At 36.3% G+C, this 24,644-nt stretch overlaps 1 protein-coding gene across 5 annotated transcripts in view; it reads left to right on the forward strand.

Moving 5' to 3' along the window:
* Positions 1-24,644, forward strand: part of CEP128 (centrosomal protein 128) — a 340,375-nt gene that overhangs the window by 70,391 nt on the left and 245,340 nt on the right. For all 5 annotated transcript variants that reach the window (XM_033109699.1, XM_033109698.1, XM_033109695.1 and 2 more), the window contains 2 exons: positions 1,222-1,354; positions 6,352-6,503. In XM_033109699.1, the coding sequence (XP_032965590.1) occupies positions 1,222-1,354; positions 6,352-6,503 (285 nt within the window). The remainder of the gene's footprint in view (positions 1-1,221; positions 1,355-6,351; positions 6,504-24,644) is intronic.

Consider the following 24,644-nt stretch of genomic DNA (forward strand, 5'->3'; position numbering starts at 1 on the left):
CAGGCTATAAGTTTTTGTTTCTTCAGTTTCTTCTGGGAGATCTTTTTCTTTTATGTGACCTCTTCCAGTTTAGGAGCAAAACCTGCTCTTTCTCAGTTAGGACCATCTCAGTGTGGCAGGGGAGCTCATGTGTGGGTTAACCTTTGTTCACCTGGCTGTGCTCAGTGACCAGAGAGTCTACATCTCAGCCCTTAAGTTCAGCACTTCTCTCTGTATTTTTAAGCCTGTGCAGTAAACATTTTGCACTCTTTTTGGGCCACCGATCCTGCATCCAGCCCCTCTGTCTGGCCTGGGTACACCTCCCAACTCCACCATTAAGGACGGAATGGCACACATTGCTTCTGTAACGTGACATCCTTTAGATACTTGGGGCTCTTTGGATATGCGTGCCCTTGATGGCCTGGGCAGTTTTACGCGTGTTCTTAAAATGAACACAAAGATTGGAACCTCTCAATTTCCATGATTTTTGTCATTTTTGTCATTCTGGTCCAAGTGAATAGCGAACCATTTTCAGAGGTTACCGCCTATGGGAAGAGCTATAATCTCATTTTTTGAAGTAAGAGATTTTTGTGTTCATGTTGTTAGTGAGTTTAGCTGAATCTTTTTGCCACTGCTAACTTGTTTAATGGTCATTGGGGACGTATCTGGTATGTCTAGGCAATTTGCTACTCTTTGGAAATCCCAAAATGAATAAATAATCCCTGACCTCCAGGAGTTTATAGTTTCTTCAACAGCATTTATTGCTTGTTTATTTGAACAGTACTTTGATATGTAAATATGCTAAATCATGATCATTTTTCTTGAGTTTAAAAATCTATGGACCTGTGCACATGAAAGAAAATCAGTGAAAAATATGAAAACATATAGTACTTAATTGGAGGTGGTTTGGGTTAATAGTACTTAGTAGAGAGGACTGAGGTGAGAATAAGGGATTTTAAAAAAAAAAGTCATGAAATTCTTTGTCGTAGTAAAACCAGAGAAGGGTAAAAGACCTTCATATTTTGTGGAAGGAAAAGAAGGAGTAAAGAAATGGAGCAAGAGACTATGCCACTATGCTTGGCATAACAACATTAGCTTGGCTTCAGTTTGTGCTTACCATATTAGTACAAGAGAAGTAAACTTTTTCCCTAGAAAAATAATTTGTACTGATTTGCGAGTTCAGTTACTCTTTTCCTGCTTTTAAAACTCAAAAAATTTTAATTTTTGACTGTATGTATTTAGGTAGAAGAACTCCGCATACAACTTATGAAAGCAGAAGGCGATCGAAAGGGTTTCCAGCATCAAGTATCTCAGATTTCCAAGCAACAGTCAAACCACCAGGATGAACAAGGAGATGACTGGAGATTTAGAAGAGGTATAGTTCTGATCTGTGAATGTGTGTGTGTGTGTGTGTGTTTTATCTTTCTTAAATACATCAAATTTTCAGAACTGCATTTCTTATGTTGTGCTCTTGTTATCTTACTGTTTCTTTTTTTAAATATTTTTTATTAATTTTATTGGGGTGACATTGGTTAATAAAATTATACAGGTTTCAAGTGTACAATTCTGTAATACATCATCTATATCTCACATTGTGTGCCCAGCACCCAGAGTCAGTTCTCCTTCTATCACCACATATTTGACCCCCTTTTCCCTTTTACCACCACCCCTACCCCCTTACCTTCTGGTACCCACTACATTGTTGTCTTGATCTACTACAGCATTTTCAAACAAATTAATAATAATTTTTTGAAACAGACTTTATTTTTTTTAGTTTTATGTTTATAGCAATATTGAGCAGAAGGTACAGAGATTTCTCATGTACGCCCTGTTCCCACACATGCATAGCCTCCCCCGTTTTCAGCATTCTCCACCAGAGTGGTACGTTTGTTGTAAATGATGCGCCTGCATCGACCCACCAGGATCATCCAAAGTCCGTATTTTACCTTAGGATTCACTCTTGGTGTTGTGCATTCTATGGGATTGGACAAATGCATAATGACCTCTATCTGCCATTATATTATTATAGAGTAGTTTCACTGCCCTAAAATCCTCTGTGCTCCACCTATTCATCTCTCTGTCCCACTTAACTCCCGGCAACCACTGATCTTTTTACTGTCTCCATAGTTTTGCCTTTTTCAGAATCTCATACAGTTGGAATCTCATGGTATGCAACTTTTTCAAATTGTTTTCTTTTACTTAGTGATATGTCTTTGTTTCCTTCTTGTGTTTTCTTGACACTCTCTCTCCCTTTCTTTTTTTCTCTTTCCCTCTCTCTCTTTCCTTCCCCCTGCGCCTCTCTCTCTCTCTCTCTCTCTCTCTCTCTCTCTCTCTCTCTCTCTCTCTCTCTCTCTCTTACATTGTCTAAATGTACCACAGTTTATTTATCCATTCACGTACTGAAGGCCATCTTGGTTGCTTCCAACTTTTGGCAATTATGAGTAAAGCTGCTATAAACTAAACATCTATGTGCAGGTTTTTGTGTGGACATAAGTTTTCATCCTCTTTGGGTAAATACCAAAGATTGTGATTGCGGGATGTATGGTAGTATGTTTGGTTTTATAAGATTCTTCCAAACTGTCCTCCAAAATGACTGTGTCATTTCTCATTCCCATCAGCAGTGAATGAGAGTTCCGCATCTTTTTGTTCCATATCCTTGTCAGCATTTGCCTTTGTCAGTGTTACAGATTTTGGCCATTCTTACAGGTTTGGAGTGGTGTCTCGTTGTTTTGATTTACATTTTCCTGATGACATGCATCTTTTATTATGCTTATTTGCTACCTGTATGTCTCTTTTGGTGAAATATTTGTTGAAGTCTTTGGTCCATTTTTTAGTTGCGTTGCTTGTTTTCTTATTGTTGAGTTTTGAGAGTCCTTTGTATATTTCAGTAAACAGTCCTTTATCACATATGTCTTTGCAAATAATTTCTCACAATCTGTGGCTTGTCGTTTTGTTCTCTTGACCATGTCTTTTACAGAGCTGAAAAATTTAAATTTTAATGAAGTCCAGCTTATCAGATATTTCTTTCGTGGTTTGTGACTTTGGTGCTGTATCTAAAAAGTCATCACCAAACCTAGGGTGTAAATCTTTGAAGACTAGAAAAATCTCATTTTTCTTAACTGTTTACCAGGTTTAAAAAAATCTAAAAGTTCTCTTATTAATGAGATAATGAACTTCTTCATCTTCTTTTAACAATTCTGGAGTTTTCGTCTTTATGTAATACTTGCATTATTTATAAAAAAAATTGTACATAAGAAATCACACTCATTGTCACCCTCTGGCTGCTGTTTATTCCTCTGCTCACTATGAAATGACTTCCACCTCTCTTGTAAAATTGACTTTGCTTAGTTTACTAGTGTTCTCCTCACTTAAATTCAAAGGAATCTTGCCATTACTTATCTTACTTGACCCCTGATTATTTTCTCTTCCTCTTTGGAACTCTTCCACTGACTTCAGTACTCCGACTCTTTCCTGGTTCTTCTGCCTTAGTTGTTTTCATTCTTGCCATTTGACTCTTCCCTGTTCACAGTTTGTCTTTCAAGTGCTGGTGTTGTGTAGAATCTTGTTTATGGCTTTTCTCACTCAGTACTTCTCCATAGAGGCTGTTTAATAGTATGATTTAGCCACCTGTAAATGATGATCCCTAAACGTAGCTCCATTCTCCTGACTTTCAGCCTTGTAGATGGAGTTACTCAGTGCACGTCTCCATGTGCCGTTCCATAGCGTGCTCAGTCAACAGATTTAAATCTGAATTCCTCCTTTCCTCAAAACCTGTTTTTATTCCCTGTATCAATTGATGGCATCATCCTTTATCCAGACAGATATCCACGCCTAAAATACAAAGAACATCTGAAATTATTCCTTCTCCCCACCATCTAATTCGTCCTGATATCCTGTCTATTTATAGATCTAGAGATCTCTTGAATTTGCCCCATCCTCTTTTTTATTCTACTACCCCAGTTTAGTCATTGTCCATCTCATCTGTCATCTGTATTACCCTCTTGTCTTATTCTAGTTCCTCTGTGATCTGTCTTCTATACTGCTACTACAGGGACCCCTCTAAGACACAAACCATTCATGTTACTCTCTTGATTAAAACCTCTCATAATTTATTGAGTTCTTACTACATGCAATGCCTCATGCTACTCATTTTACATTGTCTCCTTTAGTTCTTACAACTGTTCTAGGAGAAAAGTACTGTTCTTATTTCTATTTTAATGATTTTATTTATTTATTTTTTTTAAAGAAAAGACTGAGGAACAAACAGAGTGAATACCTTGCCTAACGTCATATTTATGGGAAGGAGCAGACCCAAATCTTTTCTCCCCAAACTTGAGCTCTTAACTGTTACCATTTACTAACTCATCACTGTTTGGTACAAGCGTTCTTCAAAAGGGAGTGTACGAGACAATCCTCTGGATGTGGGAGGAGAGTGTGTGTAACATTATTTATATTTTATACCTTATGTTTTAACTATTTTAATTTTGCTAAATGTTTCATTCATGCAAATTTTATTCATGCAGATACCAGGCGTGCCAAAAAAATGTATACACATGACTTGTATTCAGCTTTTGTTATCAGTATATATGGAGTATTGCAATTTTAATACACTTTTTCCTTTCTTAAAATGTGTATACATTTTTTTGGCACCCTCTGTATATCTATCTATCCATCTATCTCCATACTGATATTTTATATGTATCTATATTATGAAACATAGCCAAATATGTCTCCACACCTAAAATACATACATCTCATTAATATACACATATGTATATGTACTCATATCTCCATGTTTTATATAATATATATTCATACTAACATTTTATGTATATATACTAATGTTATATACATATTATGAAACATCTATATCTATATGTTATATGCACACATATACAAATGAAACATTTATAAATAATGAATACATACATTTATAAAATGAATAAAGATATTTCTCTTAAACAAATATGCATATTTTTAGGTTGGAGACCTAGCAGGGATAGACAAAGTATGGCCCATGGGCCAAATCCAAACTTTCATAAATAATTGGAATACATTTATGTCTATGTCTAAGTTACTTTTGCAATACAATGGCAGAGTTAAGTAGTTGTAACAGAGGATATATGGCTAAAATATTTACTGTCTGACCCTTTACAGAAAATGTTTGCTAATTCCTGGTCTGCAGGATAATTTATAAGCTCCCTAGCAGTGCGTAAACTCCCTGCTACCTGCCCCTTTCCCTCCCTCATGTGTGTCAGCTATATCAAACTATTGTGTGTGTAGTTACCTGAATATTCAATATAATACCTCAGTGCTTTCTGCTGTTTCCTTTCCCTCAAATAAGGGAACCCCAACTTTATCTCCTTTGCTTGGTGAAATTTTATATCCATTCTTTAAATCTAACTTAGTTCCCAATTCTTCCTACCTCGGTTTCTCACCAAGATAATCAGCCCATCCTTTGTACTATTTCAGTGTAATAACCATTATACTATGCAGAAATATCTGTATAGTACCTGTCAGTGTTTTTACACTATTAAAATGCTTATGTGTCTTTCATCCAAGATGTGCTATTTTAAACACTTTGATATTTCTAAAGTTGGGGTGTATCTTATGAATGAGCTATAGATTTGATTTGGTAGTGTTTCCTTCCATCTTTCCTTTCTGGAATGGAAACTACTGGAAAACCACTAGTTTTAAATCGATAAATATTTTCCAATTTTTGACATCTTAGACTCAAGGACGTACTTTATGTCTTGTTCCTATTCTTGGAGTACAAGCTCATTGAGAAAGGGTTTTTGTGTTACTTATCTTTGAAGAAGGTGATATTACAGTGTACTGTACATCACAGAACAAGTATTTCATATTGAATTAAATACTAAGTCAATTTATATTCAGTGATATAATTTCAGGTAGTACTCTCCAGAATTAGTAAGTTACTGGTCATAACAGATTTAACAACATTTGTTTATGTTGCAAGAAAAGCATTTTGTTATGTGAACTTCAGTTGGCAGAAGCATAGTTGAAAATTCTGAAGTATTTTTGTTAGAGTTTGAAGGTAATGTAGGGATGTAAGGAAAGTTAAAAACATGTGTAGGATTTTCCTGAACTAAATTGTACGAGAAATCAAATAACATTTTAAGTTTTAGTATCAAAGTGGAATCATACCGGAAAACTTGTCAGTGTACATATTTTAGAAAACTGTGTGAGCCTTGAAACAACAAGACCGGCAAATTCTGAAGTCTGCTGAGTGACAGTGTTAATAGGTGCACTGTGTTAGCTGGGACATTAAAACATCAGGGCTTTGTACCACTCAGAAGTACATTCTTCTGTAAATAAACAACAGTCATCAAGCTTTACCTTTTCTCTTTTAAGGGGTTGAGCAGGGAAAAGAGGATCTGGAGAAGCAGATGTCAGATTTGAGAATACAGCTGAACGTCAGTGCCATGGCATCTGAGTTAGAGGAAGCGAGGCGGTGCGTGGAGCGAAAAGACAACGAGAAAGCACATTTAGAAGCACAAGTGGAGGTGACTTTGCTATTTTTAAGCCATATTCAGAGGACTTTGGTTTTGTTTCATAGAACTGCTTAATGAAATTTTAATGTAAAGATTGTGATAGTTTATGAACTTTGGTAATGTAAACTTATGTAGATGGCTGATTATATGTAGACATTTCTATGGATTCATTTCTCTTTCAATTTGGACCTCAAAGCCAGGAACCTACTAACCTTGAAAATATTTTTGTTCTAGTAGCAGTTGAGCCCTTCCCACAGGCAGAAGGGACTTTTTATCTCTGAAGGAACAGTGAATTATTATTTATTTGAGGGAGTGAAACTGGTGGAATTTGCAGCAAAACGGTATTACTGATACTTCTTCTTTGGAACTGTAAAGGTTTTCAAGTATCTAGCTGTTCTGCTTGAGGTAGAATTGTGATGCCTGCATTAGTTTAGGGTTGCGTATTAATCATGAATGACATGGTAACCATGCATGAGGTGTCACTAAGCAGCTACCATATCCTGCTCACCTTTTATCTACAACAGATGGGGGTAATTATCAGAAAATATTAAAACTCAAAGGAAAGAACTTCATAAAAAGGGAATGGCTTTACTTCGGTAATTATGCAAATTAGATCAAACATGGATGACACATTTGGAAATAGATATGTATCAATACTCCCGTGTATCTGTTAGTAAAGTTTGTGTTCTAGTTGTAATAAGTTACCTCATTGAAGATGTTCCTAAGTTATAATGAAAGGTAGAAAATTGGTGTTAAATGCATCTAACCTTATATAATCCAAAGGAAATACTTAATGTTACTCCAGTCTGAGTTTTTCTTTCATCTTGTCAGTGCGACAACAGAAAATGCATTTTAGATTTGATTCAAGATTCAGATTGTATAAATAATGAAATATTGATGTACTTTTTACAAAGTCCTCTCTACATGTTTAATAATTACTTATTAGAAATATTTTCAGAGCAATTGTAATTGCAGGACTTTTAAAGTTCACTTCATAGATATTATTTTAGCCCTAGATCCTGCTGACAAAAGTGCTAAAATGTGATTATTTTTCCAAAATGAAGTATTTAAAAAAAGCTATGCTAATAAATATCAAAGTTAGAAAAAATCTCTTTGCTAAGCTCATTAGAACGACATGGTGGTCTGTCCTTCCTCCCTCCTTCCCTTCCCATTGTTTTGTTTTTTTTCCCCATTTACCACTTATGGAATAAATTGGAAAAAGATCTCAAATACATAGGCATTTAAAAAAATGACTTACAGTAACCTAATAATGCTCTCATTCAAAGAGCCTGGCTTTCCCCTTGTCCTAATTAAGGTTTTTCATATTTTTCACATGGGTTAGGAAAGAATTGGAGTTCTCTTGGGTTAGTTTGGATTAGTTGTATAGATTTGGATATGAAAGACAATTGGAGAAAGAAGCTGATCATTTACTCACATACTAAAAACTTAATAGCCAGGCACTATTCTAGGGGCTGGTGACATTAGCAGTGAACAAAAATCCAGCAGATTTCCCTGTCTCTATGCAGATGACATTCTAAAATTGATGCAGAAAATTCTTTGAGTTTGTCTCAAGTCTAATTCAAATTTCTTTTGGATGATGAAAGATTCCCCACCCCGCCCCAGTTGCCACTGAAAAAGATAATCACAAAATAACATTCATCTTGGAAGAAATTACCATTAAAGCATTTTTATTTTCTGATTTTCTTATTTAAAAAATAAAGTAATTAAATTTACATCAGTTGTTTTGGATTTAGTGACACTTCCAATTATGGCTTATTTTTCATACCTTGTGGAGGTCCATTGAATATCTTTATTACCAACCTATTCTCAAAGTGACATCTAGCATAGACTTTGTGAGAGATTCAGATCATGGATCACTCAATTTAACCTCGAACAGTTGGGGATTTTATTGAAATTTAATTGAAAAACATTTAGTCTCTGCTTTAATTTTAGAAAATATTATGTGAGGTGTATGGGGATGTTGCCTTATACATTCTATAAAAAATGGAAATTAAACTCTTTTCGTTATTTTTTAGAGACCGAATACAAATAAGAAAAGATGCACAAAATGAGATTATTGGTATAGTCACATTTCTTATGGTTTGTTGGATCATTGTCTTTCTCTTTAACCTTGACTTTCTAACACCTCCTCCAGAGCTTATAATCCTTCCTTCTGAACCATCCGTTTGCCAACATCACTAATGTCCTTATGGCACCTTTCTCACCCTGTCTTAAAGTAATTGGGTATATTTCTTTAAGATTTCGAAGTGGGTGGAAACAAAGGAGAAAAGAGGCTTCAGAGGAAGCTACCCTGTCATTAAGACAAACCCAACCTTGATGTCCTTACCTTAGTGACGGTATCATTTTTCAAGGTCTTGTCCTCACATCTGGAAACTTGAGTTTTCTGTGTCCTAAAATTAATGTGATCTGAGAGTCTGGATCCTGTTAACAGTGAAACTCACAAGACAGCAATATGTATTCTGCAGCAGTCCTATGCGGGTATTTAAACGCTGTTCTCCTATGCAGGCCACCAGTCTCCCAATTTTCTGTACCTAGGTTTTGGAAAGCTAAATTAGTAACAACAACAAACAACAACACAAAAATTGCTTGATGAACACAGAATCAGAGAATAATGATGCCTAAAGGACTGTTCCTGGCTATCATAAGGCTCCCCAACCCTCCACCTCTCTTTAACGGGTTCTTATCACCAGAACTCTCATTTATTTCAACAGATTTTGTCTTTATTCCTGGAGTGCATTGAACTGACTTTTTTTTTTTTTTCCTGTCTTTCTAACAATCTTTTTGTCTGCTTCCACTCTGATGCTCAATCTTCTGTTTACATTTTCTTTTGAAATGTTGCTGTGCACAGATTTTGCTCCGGACCATTTATCAGTATGTGTTGGTGTCAGATTCAAACTTGTGGCATTCTGGGAGCCACTTATGAAACAGACTTAGGTCCCTTTTCAGAGCATAGATGAGTATGGTTGAAGAACCAAGTCTTATCTCTGTATGCCTTTGTGCCTTCCAGCAATGTCTTACCCATGTTAGGCACTGAATTAATATTTGTCGACTAAAACAATATATTGTAGAACATTTTTATGGCTATTTTTTAAAGCTAACATTGTTGTACATTCCTTAAAAGCACATTAATTTCTGGAAGAGTTGCCAGTATTCAAGGGGACCTTAGCTCTTTCTCACTAATTGCATTACTTTTTGTTGATCGAGAATATATATTTTAAGCAGGTATTTTACACTGGGGGAAAAACAGTGAAAATAGCTTGTAAAATACCTAACTGAAAGCTTCATTTGAGTTTGCATAATTTACCTTTCAAATTGTACCTGAGACCTTAAATCTGTATATGCATAGAAAATACTAAGTGCATTTTTTTTCTTCTTCTAAACTTGAATTGAACCTCATTAACCTTGATAGGCTATTTGTATTCATAAGAATTCCAAGCATCCTTGATCAATGATTCCTCCTGATTTAATCTCAGCCTCCATCTTCCATCAATTTACTCTACTTGAAAAAAAAATTTGACTTTTAAATTTAATGAAGAACTTTAAAGAAAGAAAAAAAAACCCAAGGTGCTGTACATAATTTAGATTAAATGTTGGAAGTGATAATTGAGTGACAACTGACATGATTATTCATTAGCAGAAACTCAGGACTGTACTGCCAGAATTTACTTTTAAAAAGAGGAAGAGTAGTGGAAAACAGAAATGATAATGAATAATAACTTCTTTTTGATCGTGAGTACAGTAGAAATTGAAGGAAGGTTGTTTCTTTTACCATGCTTCTAGGATAAACTCTTTCGATTCTTCCATTTCTTGTGTAAATCTAGCCACTTTACCATGCAATAATGCCTCCTTCACTATTACTGTTTTTTAAATTAGTTTCATGTAATAGACATTTATACCCCTCACAAAGTGACAACATCCCTCCCCCAATCTACAACCCCTCCGACATCCCACACAACTGCCACAGTTCCACTGACCCCATTCCCTGTGCTGCACTCCACAACCCGTTGGGGTGGGGGGAATATATATATATATATATATATATATGAAAATAAAACCATGGTCGACACCTATCACTATTCAGCTTAGCTTCAAGTGCACACACCCTAGCGGTCAGGCACCTGCACCGTCCATGAAGTGGTCTCCCCTATTACTTTTAAACCCTCCTTAGAGACCTATGATCTTAGGCTTCTTAATTACCCTGCCTATAATGTCCTATTGTACTTCCTTTTATCTTAATAATTTCTTCCTTATCCAAGTGCGTGCTGTAAAATAAGGTATCATCTGAGTGTTAAGTAATTTTTAATCAGATTTTAAACAGATTAGATTATAAAGAAAATGAACATTGGCAGTCAAACTTTATAGACAGAGTCTAAAATTGTCAAACCTAGTGGAGATGAGGTCTGCCTGTTATCATCCAAATTAACTCTGACATTGAGCAAATTGCTAACCCATAATGCTCTGTACTTCAAACTCTCCATAAAGGTGATTATTGGCAGAGATGCTCTATAAGTAAGAACTCTAAAACTAAATAAAGCGAAAAACAAAACAAAACAAATAACCCTTTACACTTCCTGGAAGATTTGGTGTAATTCTCAGATCTTTCATCTATAAGGGAAAATGGGAATTTCAGGAGTTGTGAAGAAAAGCAGGCTTTCTATTTTCTGTAACTCTGAGCTGCACGAATATTTCTAGAAAGCCAGAAAGTAGAAGTAGATCAAATATGTTTGCCTTTAAACTATCACTAACATTCATTATAGTTTATCATTTGAATGTGGCAAATAAAGACATAACTTAGGAATAAAAATGTCCATTTCAAAAAGAAATGTCCATTTCGAGTTCTTTATTTTCTTAAATCATGATAATTTCTGACTCGTGTTTTACATATAAATTAAATATCTAGATCTTTGTGATTCTTATCTTTGTGTACATGTAGTGTGCGTGTGTGTGTGTGTATGTGGGCGTACGTGCATGCGTGTCCGTGTGAGTGGGCATGTGCAGGAGGTGTGGAGAGAGAGAGAGAAACTTACATTCCTCACAAAACAGTGAAGTATTGATAACTTATATTAGGTATAGGTAGATTTACTATATAAAGCAATTATAAAGATAAAATACAACATTGAGAGTAATTATTGAAGGACTTGCTATGGAAGAATGGGGGATAGGAAACAAACGAAGTAATGTTCTTGCAGAATCTAAGTAATTGTCTACCATTAAAAGGGGGGTAGTAGATTGTATAATAAGCAAAGTGTAACTGTTCATACACTGTTCCTGCGCTCTTTATAGTTACCTTATCTTTATAGTGATTTGAATTTGATAGCACATCATTTTAAGTGGAACATGAAATTGTTTTTTAGATGTTTGTTTTCAGGCAGCTTTCTACAAGAAGAAATGAGATTCTTCTTAAAAATGAGATTGTATTTAGCCTTAAACAACAAAAAGTCAAGAGGTCTATTATATTCTTGAAAATGTTCAAATAGTATAAATTATCTTTGTAAGAAAAACCTAAATTATTCATATGCACTGAGAAAACATTCTTTTAGTTTTTAATAAGGAACCCATGACTAACATAAACAAAGGTCAATATTAGCAAGCTTTTTAAAAATGTATTAAATGTTTATAATTTCTAGTACTTTGCTTGAAGTATGTGTGTATATCATGCAATATTTAGTATGTAGGGTACCTATAATGCAAAGATGTTAGACTATAGTTTGCTCTTCCTTAGAGAAGATCAACAAATTAGGAAAACTTTTGGCAATTCTGATTAAAGAAGACGTGCTGCCTTTGTTATTGGTGGACTCTTATTGTAGAAGAGATCTCCTATTGAGAAACACTGGGTAAGACATGTTTTGAAAAATCTGTTTGCTGTTATCAGTTTTCTGGGTACACGGGCAGGAGGCGTCAAGTATTTTTTAGAGAAGGGGAGTACAGGGTGATGTATCTGACACTTGGCACAACTTTTCCTCTGAAATGTTTTCTGAATCGCAAACTGAGCAGAGCTTACAACAGAGCCTAGGCCCATTGAAAAGGAAGAGCCGTGGTAAACGTCCCACACGTTCAGTTGGGATACCCAGAGGAATCCCCTAGGAGTCTGGGTGAACAGAAAATGCACTAATAGTCACAAAGGCTGTAGTATAGCTAGAATCTGCTTTGATGTTATCTGTCCCTGTTTCAACTGCCCATCTAAACAAAAGTAAATGTTTTGGAGAGGAAAGATATTATTATCCGGAGCAGTCCTATTATTTATATAAAGGCATACCTCGTTTTATTGTGCTCTGCTTTATCGCACTTCACAGATACCGAGGTTTGTTTTTTTTTTGTTTTTTTTTTTTACAAATTGAAGGTTTGTGGCAACCCTGTGTCGAGAAAATTGAAAACATTCTGGAAAGGATTCACCATTCTAGATACCATTAGGAACATTCATGATTCACAGGAAGGAGTCAAAATATCAACATTTGCAGGAGTTCTAGCCCTCATGGATGACTTTTAGGGGTTCAAGACGTCAGTGGAGGAAATAACTGAGAATGTGATGGAAATAGCATGAGAACTAGAATTAGAAGTGGAGCCTGAAGATGTGACTGAATTGCTGCAATCTCATGATAAAGCTTTAATAGATGAGGAATTGCTTCTTAGGGATGAGCAAAGAAAGTGGTTTCTTGAGATAGAATCTACTCCTGGTGAAGATGCTCTGAAGTTTGTTGAAACGACAACAAAGGATTTAGAATATTACATAAACTTAGTTGATAAAGCAGCAGCAGGGTTTGAGAGGATTGACTCAAATTTTGAAAGAAGTTCTACTGTCTGTAAAGTGCTATCAAACAGTATTACATCCTACAGGGAAATCGTTCATGAAAGGAAGAGTCGATCAATGTGGCAAACTTCACTGTTGTCTTATTTTAAGAAATTGCCAGAGCCCAGCCCAACCTTCAGCAACCACCACCCTGCTCAGTCAGCAGCCAAGAACATTGAAGTAACACGCTCCACCAGCAAAAGGATTAGGACTCGCCGAAGGCTCAGATGATGGTTAGCATTGTTTAGTAATAAAGTATTTTGTAGCGAAGGTCTATACATTGATTTTTTTTTAGACAATGCTTTTGCACACTAAACAGACTAAAGTATAGTGTAAACATAACTGTCATATGCACCGTCTTGAATTCTCATTGGTATAGAAAGCACACTGATTTTACTATGATTGTCTGAATGTGGCATGGCTGTAGTGGGGGGGTTGGCGTCTTGGACTTTATTGAGTGGCCGATTAAAGAAACATCCCTCAATGCTATCACTTTCTATGTCTACTGGAGTCAAAATAGGATTATTATTATTTTTTTCTTTTTTCATGGTGGTAAAATACATGTAAAATTCACCATCTTAACCATTTTTAAGTGTATAGTTCAGTGGTATTAAATACATTCATATTCTTGTGCAACCGTCAGAACCATCATCCCCACTGAAACTATACTATTAATCAATAACTCCCCATTCTCTCCTCCCCCAAGCCTCTGGCAACCGCCATTATACTTTATGTCTTTATGATTTTAACTGCTCTAAGTACTTCCTATAAGTGGAATCGTACAACTTTTGTTGTTTTGTAATTGACTTATTTTACTTAGCATGATGTCTTTAAGATTCGTCCATGTTGCACATATTGCACATTTTTCTTCCTAGTCAGGCTGCATAATGTTCCATTGATTGTATATACCACATTTTGATATCCATGCATCAGTTAACAGACATGTGGGTTACTTCCACATTTCAGCTATTGTGAATAATGCTGTTATGAACATGGGTGTACAAATCTCTCTTTGAGACCCTGCTTCCAGTTCTATTGGGGACATACCTGGAAATGGAATTGGTGGGTTATATGGTAATTCTGTGTTTAGTCTTTTGTGGAACTACCATGCTGTTTTCCACAGTGTCTGTACCATTTTGTACCATTTCCACCAACAGTGTACAAGTGTTTCAGTTTCTCCACATCCTCATCAACACTTGTTATTTTCTGGGTTTTTTTTTTTTTTTTTAATAGTAGCCATTCTAATGGGTGTGAGGTGGTATCTCAGTGGATCATAATTTTTGTTTGAAACAATATTTACTTTTAAAAATACAGGGTTCTTTTATCTCATTTAGACTTACTTAGCTTCTCTTTCCCCCTTCTGTCTAAAGTAGAAAAATTGATTTCTTCCAAACGCAGAAGGTTATTATATTATTTAAGATCATGTGCCCGATGTGTTTCAAATAAACTATAATACTCTATATTGATTGTAAAGCAATAATATTAAGTGTTATGTGACATTTAGTTTTTCCTCCTTGCTATGTCATGTAATTAGACATAAAATAATACTTCTTTAGTTGAACTATGTAATTTATCTTAGACCTGTCAGCTGCCACATCAATATTAGTAAGATATAGGTGGACGTCTTTCTTTAATACCTGCTTCGGCCTATCGCATTTCATAGCAAATGTGCAACCCTGTGTAGTTCCACCTGAATCAAAAGACATCCCAAATGCTAATCTGCTTAAAGTAGAGGGGTTTTTATCCTATTTATGTTCAAATGTTCTCTTCTCAAAGCGCCTACTTCAGTTAAACATCAGAGTTGCAGAGTTAAAATTAACAGTCTAATAGAGTGTGAGAAAAATTAAAAAAAACACACAAATGTACTTTTGAGATATGTGTGCCAGGGTCAGAATTTCCCTAGTGTGTTGCTAGGGCCTAGATGTTAATTATATGCTCCCTTGTGTTTTAAATTAAACACTCTGAAGAAATGTGTATTTAAAATGTTCGTTGTAGTGAACATCATGGCTAATGAAACAGAAGTTAATATTTTATTTCTTCACAAAGAGATGAATGTACTTAATTAATTGAACATTATTTTCTGTACTGTGCTTAAGCTTAGTATTATGTTTCATTAAAAAGTACAAGGAAATTGTATTTGTATGAAGCTGATATGTTCTCATAGGACTTGTGGAGAAATAATTACTTTTAATCACTGAGAAGGACTGAGAAACTTAGTATTTGGGATTAATATCCGTTGTGTGTCTCTGCCTCATTTGGCAAAAAGCAAATGAAAATAGTATATGTGGTCAAAATTAGTATGACAGGAAAGACAGAAAGTCCTATTTTTAAAGGAAGAATATTTGTGACACGGTTACTGCAATGCTCCCTGATGTTTTATGTGGCTGATCTCTAACTAAAGTTTTGAATCAGTTTTTAAAGATTAGTAATGTATGTTTTGCATGAGTTAGAAAACAATTGATTCACAGATTTTAAGACTATATTCTATTTTCAATCAGTCATGACTTAAAAAAAAAAAAAAGTTTTAAATAGTATGATCCCAATGAGTGATGGCCTAATTTAGCTGTATGTAGGAATATTTCCGGGCTACCACGCATTTTTTGATTGATTTGAGTTCCTTTATTCAAAGAGACTTGCCTTAGTTCTCCTGACCGTGGAAAATTGATTAGTTGTCCTCTGAGTTATCAGTTCATAAAACACCTAAATTATACCAAAATGAATGAGTTCATCAGGACATGCAAGAATATGTCAAGCTAATTTCCCCGGTGGAGGTGAGTGGGGCATGGCTTAATTGAGAATCTGAGAATTTCAGGTGAAATCCTATTAAATCTGTTAGTTCTTTTGTTTACTCAGTAAAAAGAAAACTTGATAACATCAGTTAGGGTTTCATTTAGGAACTAGAACTGCACTAGGTATTTTATGCAATAGTTGTTTATATTTTTGGCAGGTGTGGCCTTGACTAGGTTTCCAAGCAAGGCCAGCACCAAGGAGAGGATTCGCTAGAGAACAAAAGGAATTATATCTCCATGACCTTGCTGGTCAGCAGCAAAAGGCCAAGTTAGCAAGTGTATGGTCCCTGCCTCACTTCCATATTCTAAATCTCTCTACACTGCGTCTAATTTGCCCTCAAAACCTAGTTGAAGGGAATGTGGAACATTCAGTTTTGCAGCCTCCATGAAATCAGAGAAGATATGAGGAAGAGGTAGGATAGGAGCTGACAGCTTGTGGGTCAGACAGCAGTGCTAGGGTCAGGTTTTCTTTTAGTTGAGAAACAGGATGTTGCCTTGTATTTTTCACATCCCTGAGCCTAGCCTTGTGTCTAGAGTTGGCACTCAGTGAATGCTGCCTGACTTCATGTGACTCCTGAAGTCACATTTACAAATACCTATCCATGCCTGAATGACGTTATAGTCAACCTGTCGTTTCTTTGCAGGGATTTTTGCTTTGTTTTGTTTTGTTTTGTTTTTCAGCTTACTGCCCATTTTTGTTTAGTTAAAACTAAATCATCTATAAATGTAATTAACTGGCCACATGGAAACTAAAGTGTTCCAACATGCTGGAACAGAGTTTAATTTCAGTAAATACAAAAGTATAGAAACAAAATGTGAATATTTTTTTCCTGTACTTGAGTCGGTCATCTTCCTCACTGTGGTATTTGTTTCTCATTTTGGATATAATGTCCCTAGGTCTCTTCAGTGAGTGTTTTCATCTTGTCCCTGCTTTAAGGAAGTCATATTTGGGGCTGGAATTAGTTTAATCTTTGTTTATGGAGTCAGTATTAATGATGATTACTTGAATTCTATTTCAAATGGTGTTCTACTTGAGGCTTGTTTGCTATGTGTTAGCTTTAGTGTCTGTTTTTGTTCATGTAAAGAACTGAGCTTTATATGCCTTTTCACTGCACTGCATTTCTAGCAACTGTACTGTAAAAATAGATCATTCAAGTGTGGTTTGTGTGTTTTTATGTGAGAAATAGTATAACTAAGCATTGTGTTTCCGACCAAGGAGTTTTCGCCAAAACACTTATGCTTGAAATGAACTTGTCAGCCAAGATATAAAAACTGAATCTCTATAATAATTAGAATTTGAAATTATTCTTTATTTTCAGTAAAATGAGTATAATGCAAGCATGTTTCCTCTAATATACTAAATAAAAAGTGTGTGTATGTATGTGTGTGTGTGTATCTACTACTATTGTATCATATATTTGGTGTATCTAAAACTGATAGGCTAGCTATTATAAATAATAAAATACAAATCTATAGTTAATATTTTCCCTCTAGAATTTAGAAGGGGCTTTCTCAGACATTATCAAACTTTTTGGGAGAATGGAACAAATTGAACAAGTGGCTTCTTCACTGATTTTTCATTAGTAAAGAGAGGCTTTACAAATGGTTGTATTTCTATTTGACTTGGCCCTCATTTGGGATTATTCTTTTCAAACACTGCAGAATTAGATTATTTTGAATTCTTACAAAAGCCTTTCTTTGTGAGTGTTTGGGAGAGGTGTCTTGTCCATCAGATTCTCTTATTAATTTTTTCTCCCTTCCCCATTCTCCTCTCAGCCCCCTTTCCCTACCAGCACCAGTGCCAAGAGCACTTTCGTCATAAAGGAAGGCATTGAAGGGCAGCGGAGGGCAGGAGTGCCAGCCACACTCCTGCCTGGGTGGTGTGGGTTGTCCTTTGAGTCCTGGGATGGACTGGCATGGGCATTCATTTTGTGTTCGTGTGTCTCTCTCTTCCCTGTCCCTCCCTCTTTCTCTCTTTCTCTTTATTACTTTCTGTAGCAACTCTTGAATTATCTTTTTGTTCCCTCAAGCACCACGTAATGGTGTTTTCTCAGGGCTCTGTTTTTTTTTGTTGTTGTTGTTTGTTTGTTTTTAATGGAACAAAGAATCATTGTTAGAAAACTTTCTACAATCAGAGAAAGACACCGAGGAAAGAAATATAAGTATAGATTAGGCATTGTAAATTAGGAAGAGAGGCAAAATTTGAAATAGAGAAGAAAGAATTACATAAATATATATATATCACATTTATGAAAAATAACTGTTATACGTCTGTCTCCCCCACTAGGCTGTGTGGTTCTCTGGTTCTCTGGAATGTAGGGCCAGAGCATCTTACTCATCTTCGAATCTCAGCAGCTTGGATGTTGCTGCGAGTGTTAAATGTTCATTGGACTGAATGGAAACATACCCGTATTTCCTTCAAGAAGACTGACATGATTTTTTTTTTCTTTTCTAGTCTCTTAAATGCCACAGTTGGTTCTCATCTATTATAAGCCAGCTCCATTGAATTTGATTGCTGAAATTGAATTCAGATAAGAGAAGAATTGGTCCTAAAAATCCATTCCTGCTTTAAAAGGATGGTTTTCAATTATTTTTAATGTTGCCGTAATCGTTTAATATCCTAGTGTTAGCATAATGTCCTTTGGTGATTAATCTTTCTCAAGCACGTATCTGATCATGTTATTCCCTTGCTGAAAAACCTCTGAAAGCTTAAAATGCATTTCCAGGTCCCTCCTTCCTCCCCCCCCAAACCTGATTTCTGACCTTACCTTCCATTATCTCTTTAACCCTCTTGAGCTATGAGTCTTCATGTGCAGTTAACAGCGCCCACTCTTGTCTCTGCCTTTCGTTGGTCGTGAGCTCTCATCTCCTTTCCACCAGTGACCCAGTCTTTTCTTCACACGTTACTTGGCCATAATCTCCTTATTTTATGCCTCTATATGAGGTCTTGCTGACCAGAGTGGTTCCTCTTGGATTTGCTAACTTAAATCCTGTCTCTACTTGCTACCGTTGATGTTGCGGCTCCTGCTCGATCACATTTGCCCCAGTTAGTCAGTAGTTCTCAGTGTCTTGAACAAAGAAGGGAATCATAGTCTATTTTTCTCTCTCGTTTTCAAAAAAATTTCAGAAACATCTAGAGATTGTATAATTCATAGTCAGGGTTTCCTCCAGTCTCAGGAAGGAACACTACACTACACCTTATTTATTAAAGAGTTTCTTTGGCTAGTATCCAAGTCAGTAATAGTAAAGTGGAATCAATATTAGATTGAATATTAGGGACCTGTGGTGAGTCTTTTCTCTGCTGAAAACTAGCTCCCTGATCTTGGATTGATCAATTATCTTCCTTTGCCTCAATTTCCTCATCTCTAACCTGTAGCCATTGGATTACCTCTCGAATTCTAATGTTGTTTCTAGTTAGTAATAAAAACTTATTGTTGTGTTCCTAAAATGTACCAGTCACTCTTCGTGGTGTTTTATCTAAGTGGTCTCATGTAGGTCTTCATTCTTCTGAGATGTAGGTATTATAAAGTCCATTTTATAGACTTAGTTGCTTTGGTTCATACAGGTAAGCAGTTCTACGGTCAGAGTGGCAGAGCTGGGATTGGAACTCAAGTCTGCGACCTGTGCTCTTTTCTGTGACATGGCACTGTCTCCCTAAGGAGAGTTACTTGGGAGGCATTAAAGTCTAGTTCTCATTACCCGTACACGTTTCCACACGAAGTACATAATACTGTAGATGAAAATTGGTATTTAAAATATATAACATGTTTCCCCGAAAATAAGACCTAGCTGGGCCATCAGCTCTAAGGCGTCTTTTGGAGCAAAAATTTATATTAAGACCTGATCTTATTTTAATATAAGACCCAGTATCGTATAATATAACGTAACATAACACAACATAACATAATATAATACCGGATCTAATATAATATAATATAATATAAGAACGGGTCTTAATATTAATTTTTGCTCCAAAAGAGCATTAAAGCTGATGGTCCGGCTAGGTCTTATTTTCGGGGTAACACGGTATTATTCAGAGTACCCTGGCTTATTTGGGAGGGCCAGATTTTTGTTTTTAAATGTTCTCTAAGTTGCCCAATCTTTTGTGTGCATTGACTGTCAAGTAAGAGTAGAGGAGAAATTGTGTTGAATTTTTAGTTACATTAGTGAACAAATAATCATTGTTGCCTTGTACGTGGTAGTAATTTTTGTTCCTTAACCCTTATATGTTTTAAATATAGGCCTAGCAATTCTTCTTCATGAATATGAGAAAAAGGAAGAAGATGGGTGGAAAGATTTTTGTGTACTGGACAAAGTTGTTTTTTTTTAATCTGCAGATTTCCTCCATTATTCTCCTACCTTGTCACTTTTTCTAATTTTGTAATTTCAAGTTGATAAATATTCTTTTGTAATCAACGTATGTAAAATTATGATCTTAGATGTGTGATCACTGAAAGCTAGAATTTATGGTGGATCCTATCCACATTATTTTTTAAATACAACATCTCATTTTTATTTTCTATTTTCGTTTTAATGTCCTATTCAGAAAAGTAGACTGTAGTTTTCTCTGAATTTGCATACAACGAATTAAAAAACGAGCCAATGGCAGTCAAAGCCCATCAGTTTTCAAGGGAGAGAGTTCTTTTCTATCATCTTCTAAATGCATTGTTTTACAGGTATCATTTTATAGTTAATTGTTTTCAATGAAGAACTCATTTAGGGCCTTATTATCTTCTTTCCCTTTCTGTGTATTCTGGCTGTTTTACTCCTGGGAAGAAAAGAGTTCACATAGCTCAAGAAGGCTCTCCCGAGGACAGCTTTCCTTAGGGGCTTTGTCTGACATCTGGGAACTTGAATGATAGTTTTCTACACAGATATGAAGCTTTCCCCAAATGGTAAGGGTAGCTCACTGTGCCTAGACCTTTTGTACAAACAGTGTAGTTTATATTGAACATTTGTTTTCCTTCTGGAAGTCTGGAATTTTGGTAAATACTGGACAGACAGTGCCTAAGAGACTAGGACCTAATTAAAACTTTGGGTACTGACTCCCTAATGAGTTTTCTAGGTAGACAACATTTCAGAAGTGTTGTAAGAATTCACTGCTGGAAGAATTGAGTATGTCCTGTGTGACTCCTGGAAGCTTGCACCTGGTTTCCACTGGACTTCACCCCATGTCCTTTTCCCTGTGCTGATTTTGCCCTGTATTTTGTACTCTAATAGAGTTTCAGCATTAAGTATAACTATATGCTGAGTCCTGTGAATCCTTCTAGCTGTTACCAAACCTGAGACCCTCATGCAACTACCCATTAACATTTTTCCCCCACCTGAAGAAGGAAAGAGAAAGAGAAAAGAAATGGAATTTAAGTGTATAAAGTTTTAGACTAAATTGGAGTTTCTATCAGCCATTTGGTAATGTACCGTGAAGGGTATCAGAACATGTCACCCAAAATATGCCACTTTGGCATATTGATTCTTTTGAGCTGAAGGTACTTGGGAAATTATAGGTGCAGGAAGGGCTCTCTGACCTCCCGTTTCTACCTAAAAGCAGGTTGCAATATTTTCTGTTCATTTATGCTCACATACCGAATCAATACCATGATGTTTTCAAATACGCTTCTATGTGAATTACTGTGTGTAATATGTTAATGTGAAAGTCTGCAATTTTTAAATGTGAGAACAAAGGAATCTCTGTCCTTAAGCTTTGGGCATGTGTGTATTAATCCTGCGCCTCTTCTTGTTGCCTGTGGGATTACCAGGTGTGCAAAGTCATTGTACAATTAGATAGTTAAAGGTCTGGAGTTAGAAGATCAGTCTTGGTTTCTGAATAAGGAATCATTTATATCTCTGTCTACTTACAACGTACTTACCTGCCAAAGATATTTTGAAGATGGGATAATGTTTAATAGTAAAACCCTGTATAGTTATCTGTATTTAAAAGATAAATGGTAGAAGAGATCCAGGAAAGGTGGTTATGAAAGAACAGGAAGAAAAAGGAGAACTAGTGAAGCGTGGTATTACAAAAGTTGGGGAAGAAGAGAGCCTAAGAATGAGAAGAGGTAACTGACACATGCTACAAGGAAACTAGGAAAGATACTTAAACAGTCCGTTGTATTTGCCTATAGGTAATCTTTGGGGATCTGGATGAGAACTATTTTAATTGTATGAGAGGAATGGAAACCAGATTCAGCAAATTGAGAAGTGAATGGGAAATAAGATTGTGAGGCATCAAGTGTGGGCTGCTCTTTCCAGGCAGAAGTTTGACTTAACAGGAAGAAGAGTAGGGTGCCGGCTAGAAAATCATGTTGTATTGATACAGGTTTTTTTCTTTCTTGTTTGTTTCATTAAACACACACACACACACACACTCACACACAATTATGACTGTGAGTTTTTAAGATGCTGGAGAAGTGGAGAAGAATGATCCAGTTGGGAAAGACAAATTCAAGACAGGGACGGGGGCATAATTGATGTAGTGAAGCCCTTGACGGATGTGGAAAGAAATAGCAAAGATCAGCTAATTTGTCGAAGACAGAGGATCCCTTTTCCTCACAGCCTGGAGAGGAGGACAGACTGGCCATTGTTAAGTTTCAGGATGATACAGCTAGGAAATTTTGGGGGTGTCTTGCCTAATAGCTTCAATTATATTTCTCAAGGAGGAGCTGAGTTACATACCAGGAGTAAGTGAAAAGATGGTGGCCTCAGACACAGGACATTTTGGAATGCCCGCTGTGTGGACTGGGTAGAGGTGTGCAGAGGGATGTCTGGGCACTGAGGAGTTCGCGCTCATCGTGTTATCACATCAACTGATACTCCTGGGTGATTTTCCTTAGAGGAGTCAGTGATGTGCTGTAGGAAATAGGAAGTGGTTTAGTTTCTCAAGAGCTTGTGGTTTTGCTGTTCTGGTTTAGTGGATGAACAGTTTTAAAAAGGAGTTTGAGATGTGAGCAAGGGAGTGGCTAAAATGAAAATTAAGGAAGTTAGGTTAAAGAACCTGGATTTAAAGCCAGCAAAAGGAATATCAAGGGCGTGATCATGTTGACAGTGAAGAGCAGATGTAGAGAAGGAACGGAGTGAGGGAACTGGTCAGATTGGTGGATGAAGCCAGAGGCCTGAGAAAGAGGGCGGAGAAGTGGGGGGAGTAGGTAGTGGGAGGAGGGGGTTGGGATCTACCTCTTCAAAGTTGGCAGTTCTGGGAAAAAACATTAAGATAGGACTATGGGAGTGTGTGAGTGAGGAAACATGGAGTTAGAGTCATCCGAGAATCTGGAAGCTCTGCAAAGAGTTGGAAACATGGGCTCTGGTATCAGACTACCTGGGTCTGAATTCAGTGCCCTCACTGGGTATGTGATCTTGGGCAAATTCCAAGCCTTGGTTACCTATCACTAAAATTGAGATAATAATAGTGCCTTAGTTTAGTTTTGTGGTGGAATTGAATGAGGTAATCCATACATAAAGTATTTAGACAATTCCTTGCTCAACTCAAGTGTCCAATAAACTTTAGTAGTAGTTGTCATTTTATTATTATTGCTAGCTCCTTTCCATATAAATCTCAGCTCATATGTCACCTCCTAAGAGAGACCCACCCTGGCCACCCTGTAGAATATAGACCCTTCAGGTAACTGTTTATCACATCTTAGCACCGAGCTCTATCCATGTTGTAATTTAGCTTTTAGCGTGAATATCTCCCCAGTTAGATTATTAACTTCTTTGGTATTGAAGCCAGATCTTACTAACCTTTTTGTAAACTATGTGCCTAACACAGAGGAAGTGTCGTTACTCTCTCAAATGTTGGTTGGAAAAAAAAAATGAGTACCTCTATTGATGGAGAAATCATTTGGATACTACTTGTTAATAAAATTGATTTCTATCACAGTGGTAGAACTTTCAGATAAGGGCAAAAGGGTAAACCATCATCACTAAGGCTTTCTGATCTCATTTTAGAATTTTCCTTTCAAGCAAGTGTACAGTCCTCAGTTTACTGTTTTGTTTGGGTGGATAAGGGACTGACTCATCTCTTCAGGCTGCATAGAATTCAGCTCACTGAGTGAATGCAAACCTGTTGCTCACAAAATGAAGCTTGTTTTTGAGTCAGTATTTATTTATTTTTGCCATAATGTCAAATCATAAGTTTAATCAAGGGAGAAATTAACTTTATTTGAACTGTAGTTTAGGGATAATGGAATCTGGAACTGAACATTCTGCTGTTAGAGCTAGAGGGAGTTGGTAAATGCTTCCAGTCTCTATTTATAGGTGCCTTAGTACAATGTATGAGATCTCATTAAAAAATATGGTGAATGTTTAAATAAAAAAAAATATTACAGTAAGAGACACATTGTCATTACTCTTCCTCAAAATACTCCCCCTTGCTTCGAACACACTTATCCCATTATTCTTGCCACTTTCTGAAGCAGTTCTGGACGTCCTCTTTCGTGAGTGTCTTTAGTTGCGCTGTCATGGCTGCCTCGATGTCCTGAATCGTTTTGACTTTGGAGAAGAGCCAGAAGTCGTATGGTGTCAGATCCGGTGAATAAGGTGGATGAGGATACACTGTAATGT

This window comes from Rhinolophus ferrumequinum, chromosome 6 (assembly GCF_004115265.2).
Source record: "Rhinolophus ferrumequinum isolate MPI-CBG mRhiFer1 chromosome 6, mRhiFer1_v1.p, whole genome shotgun sequence".
In the NCBI taxonomy this organism is placed as follows: Eukaryota; Metazoa; Chordata; class Mammalia; order Chiroptera; family Rhinolophidae; genus Rhinolophus; species Rhinolophus ferrumequinum.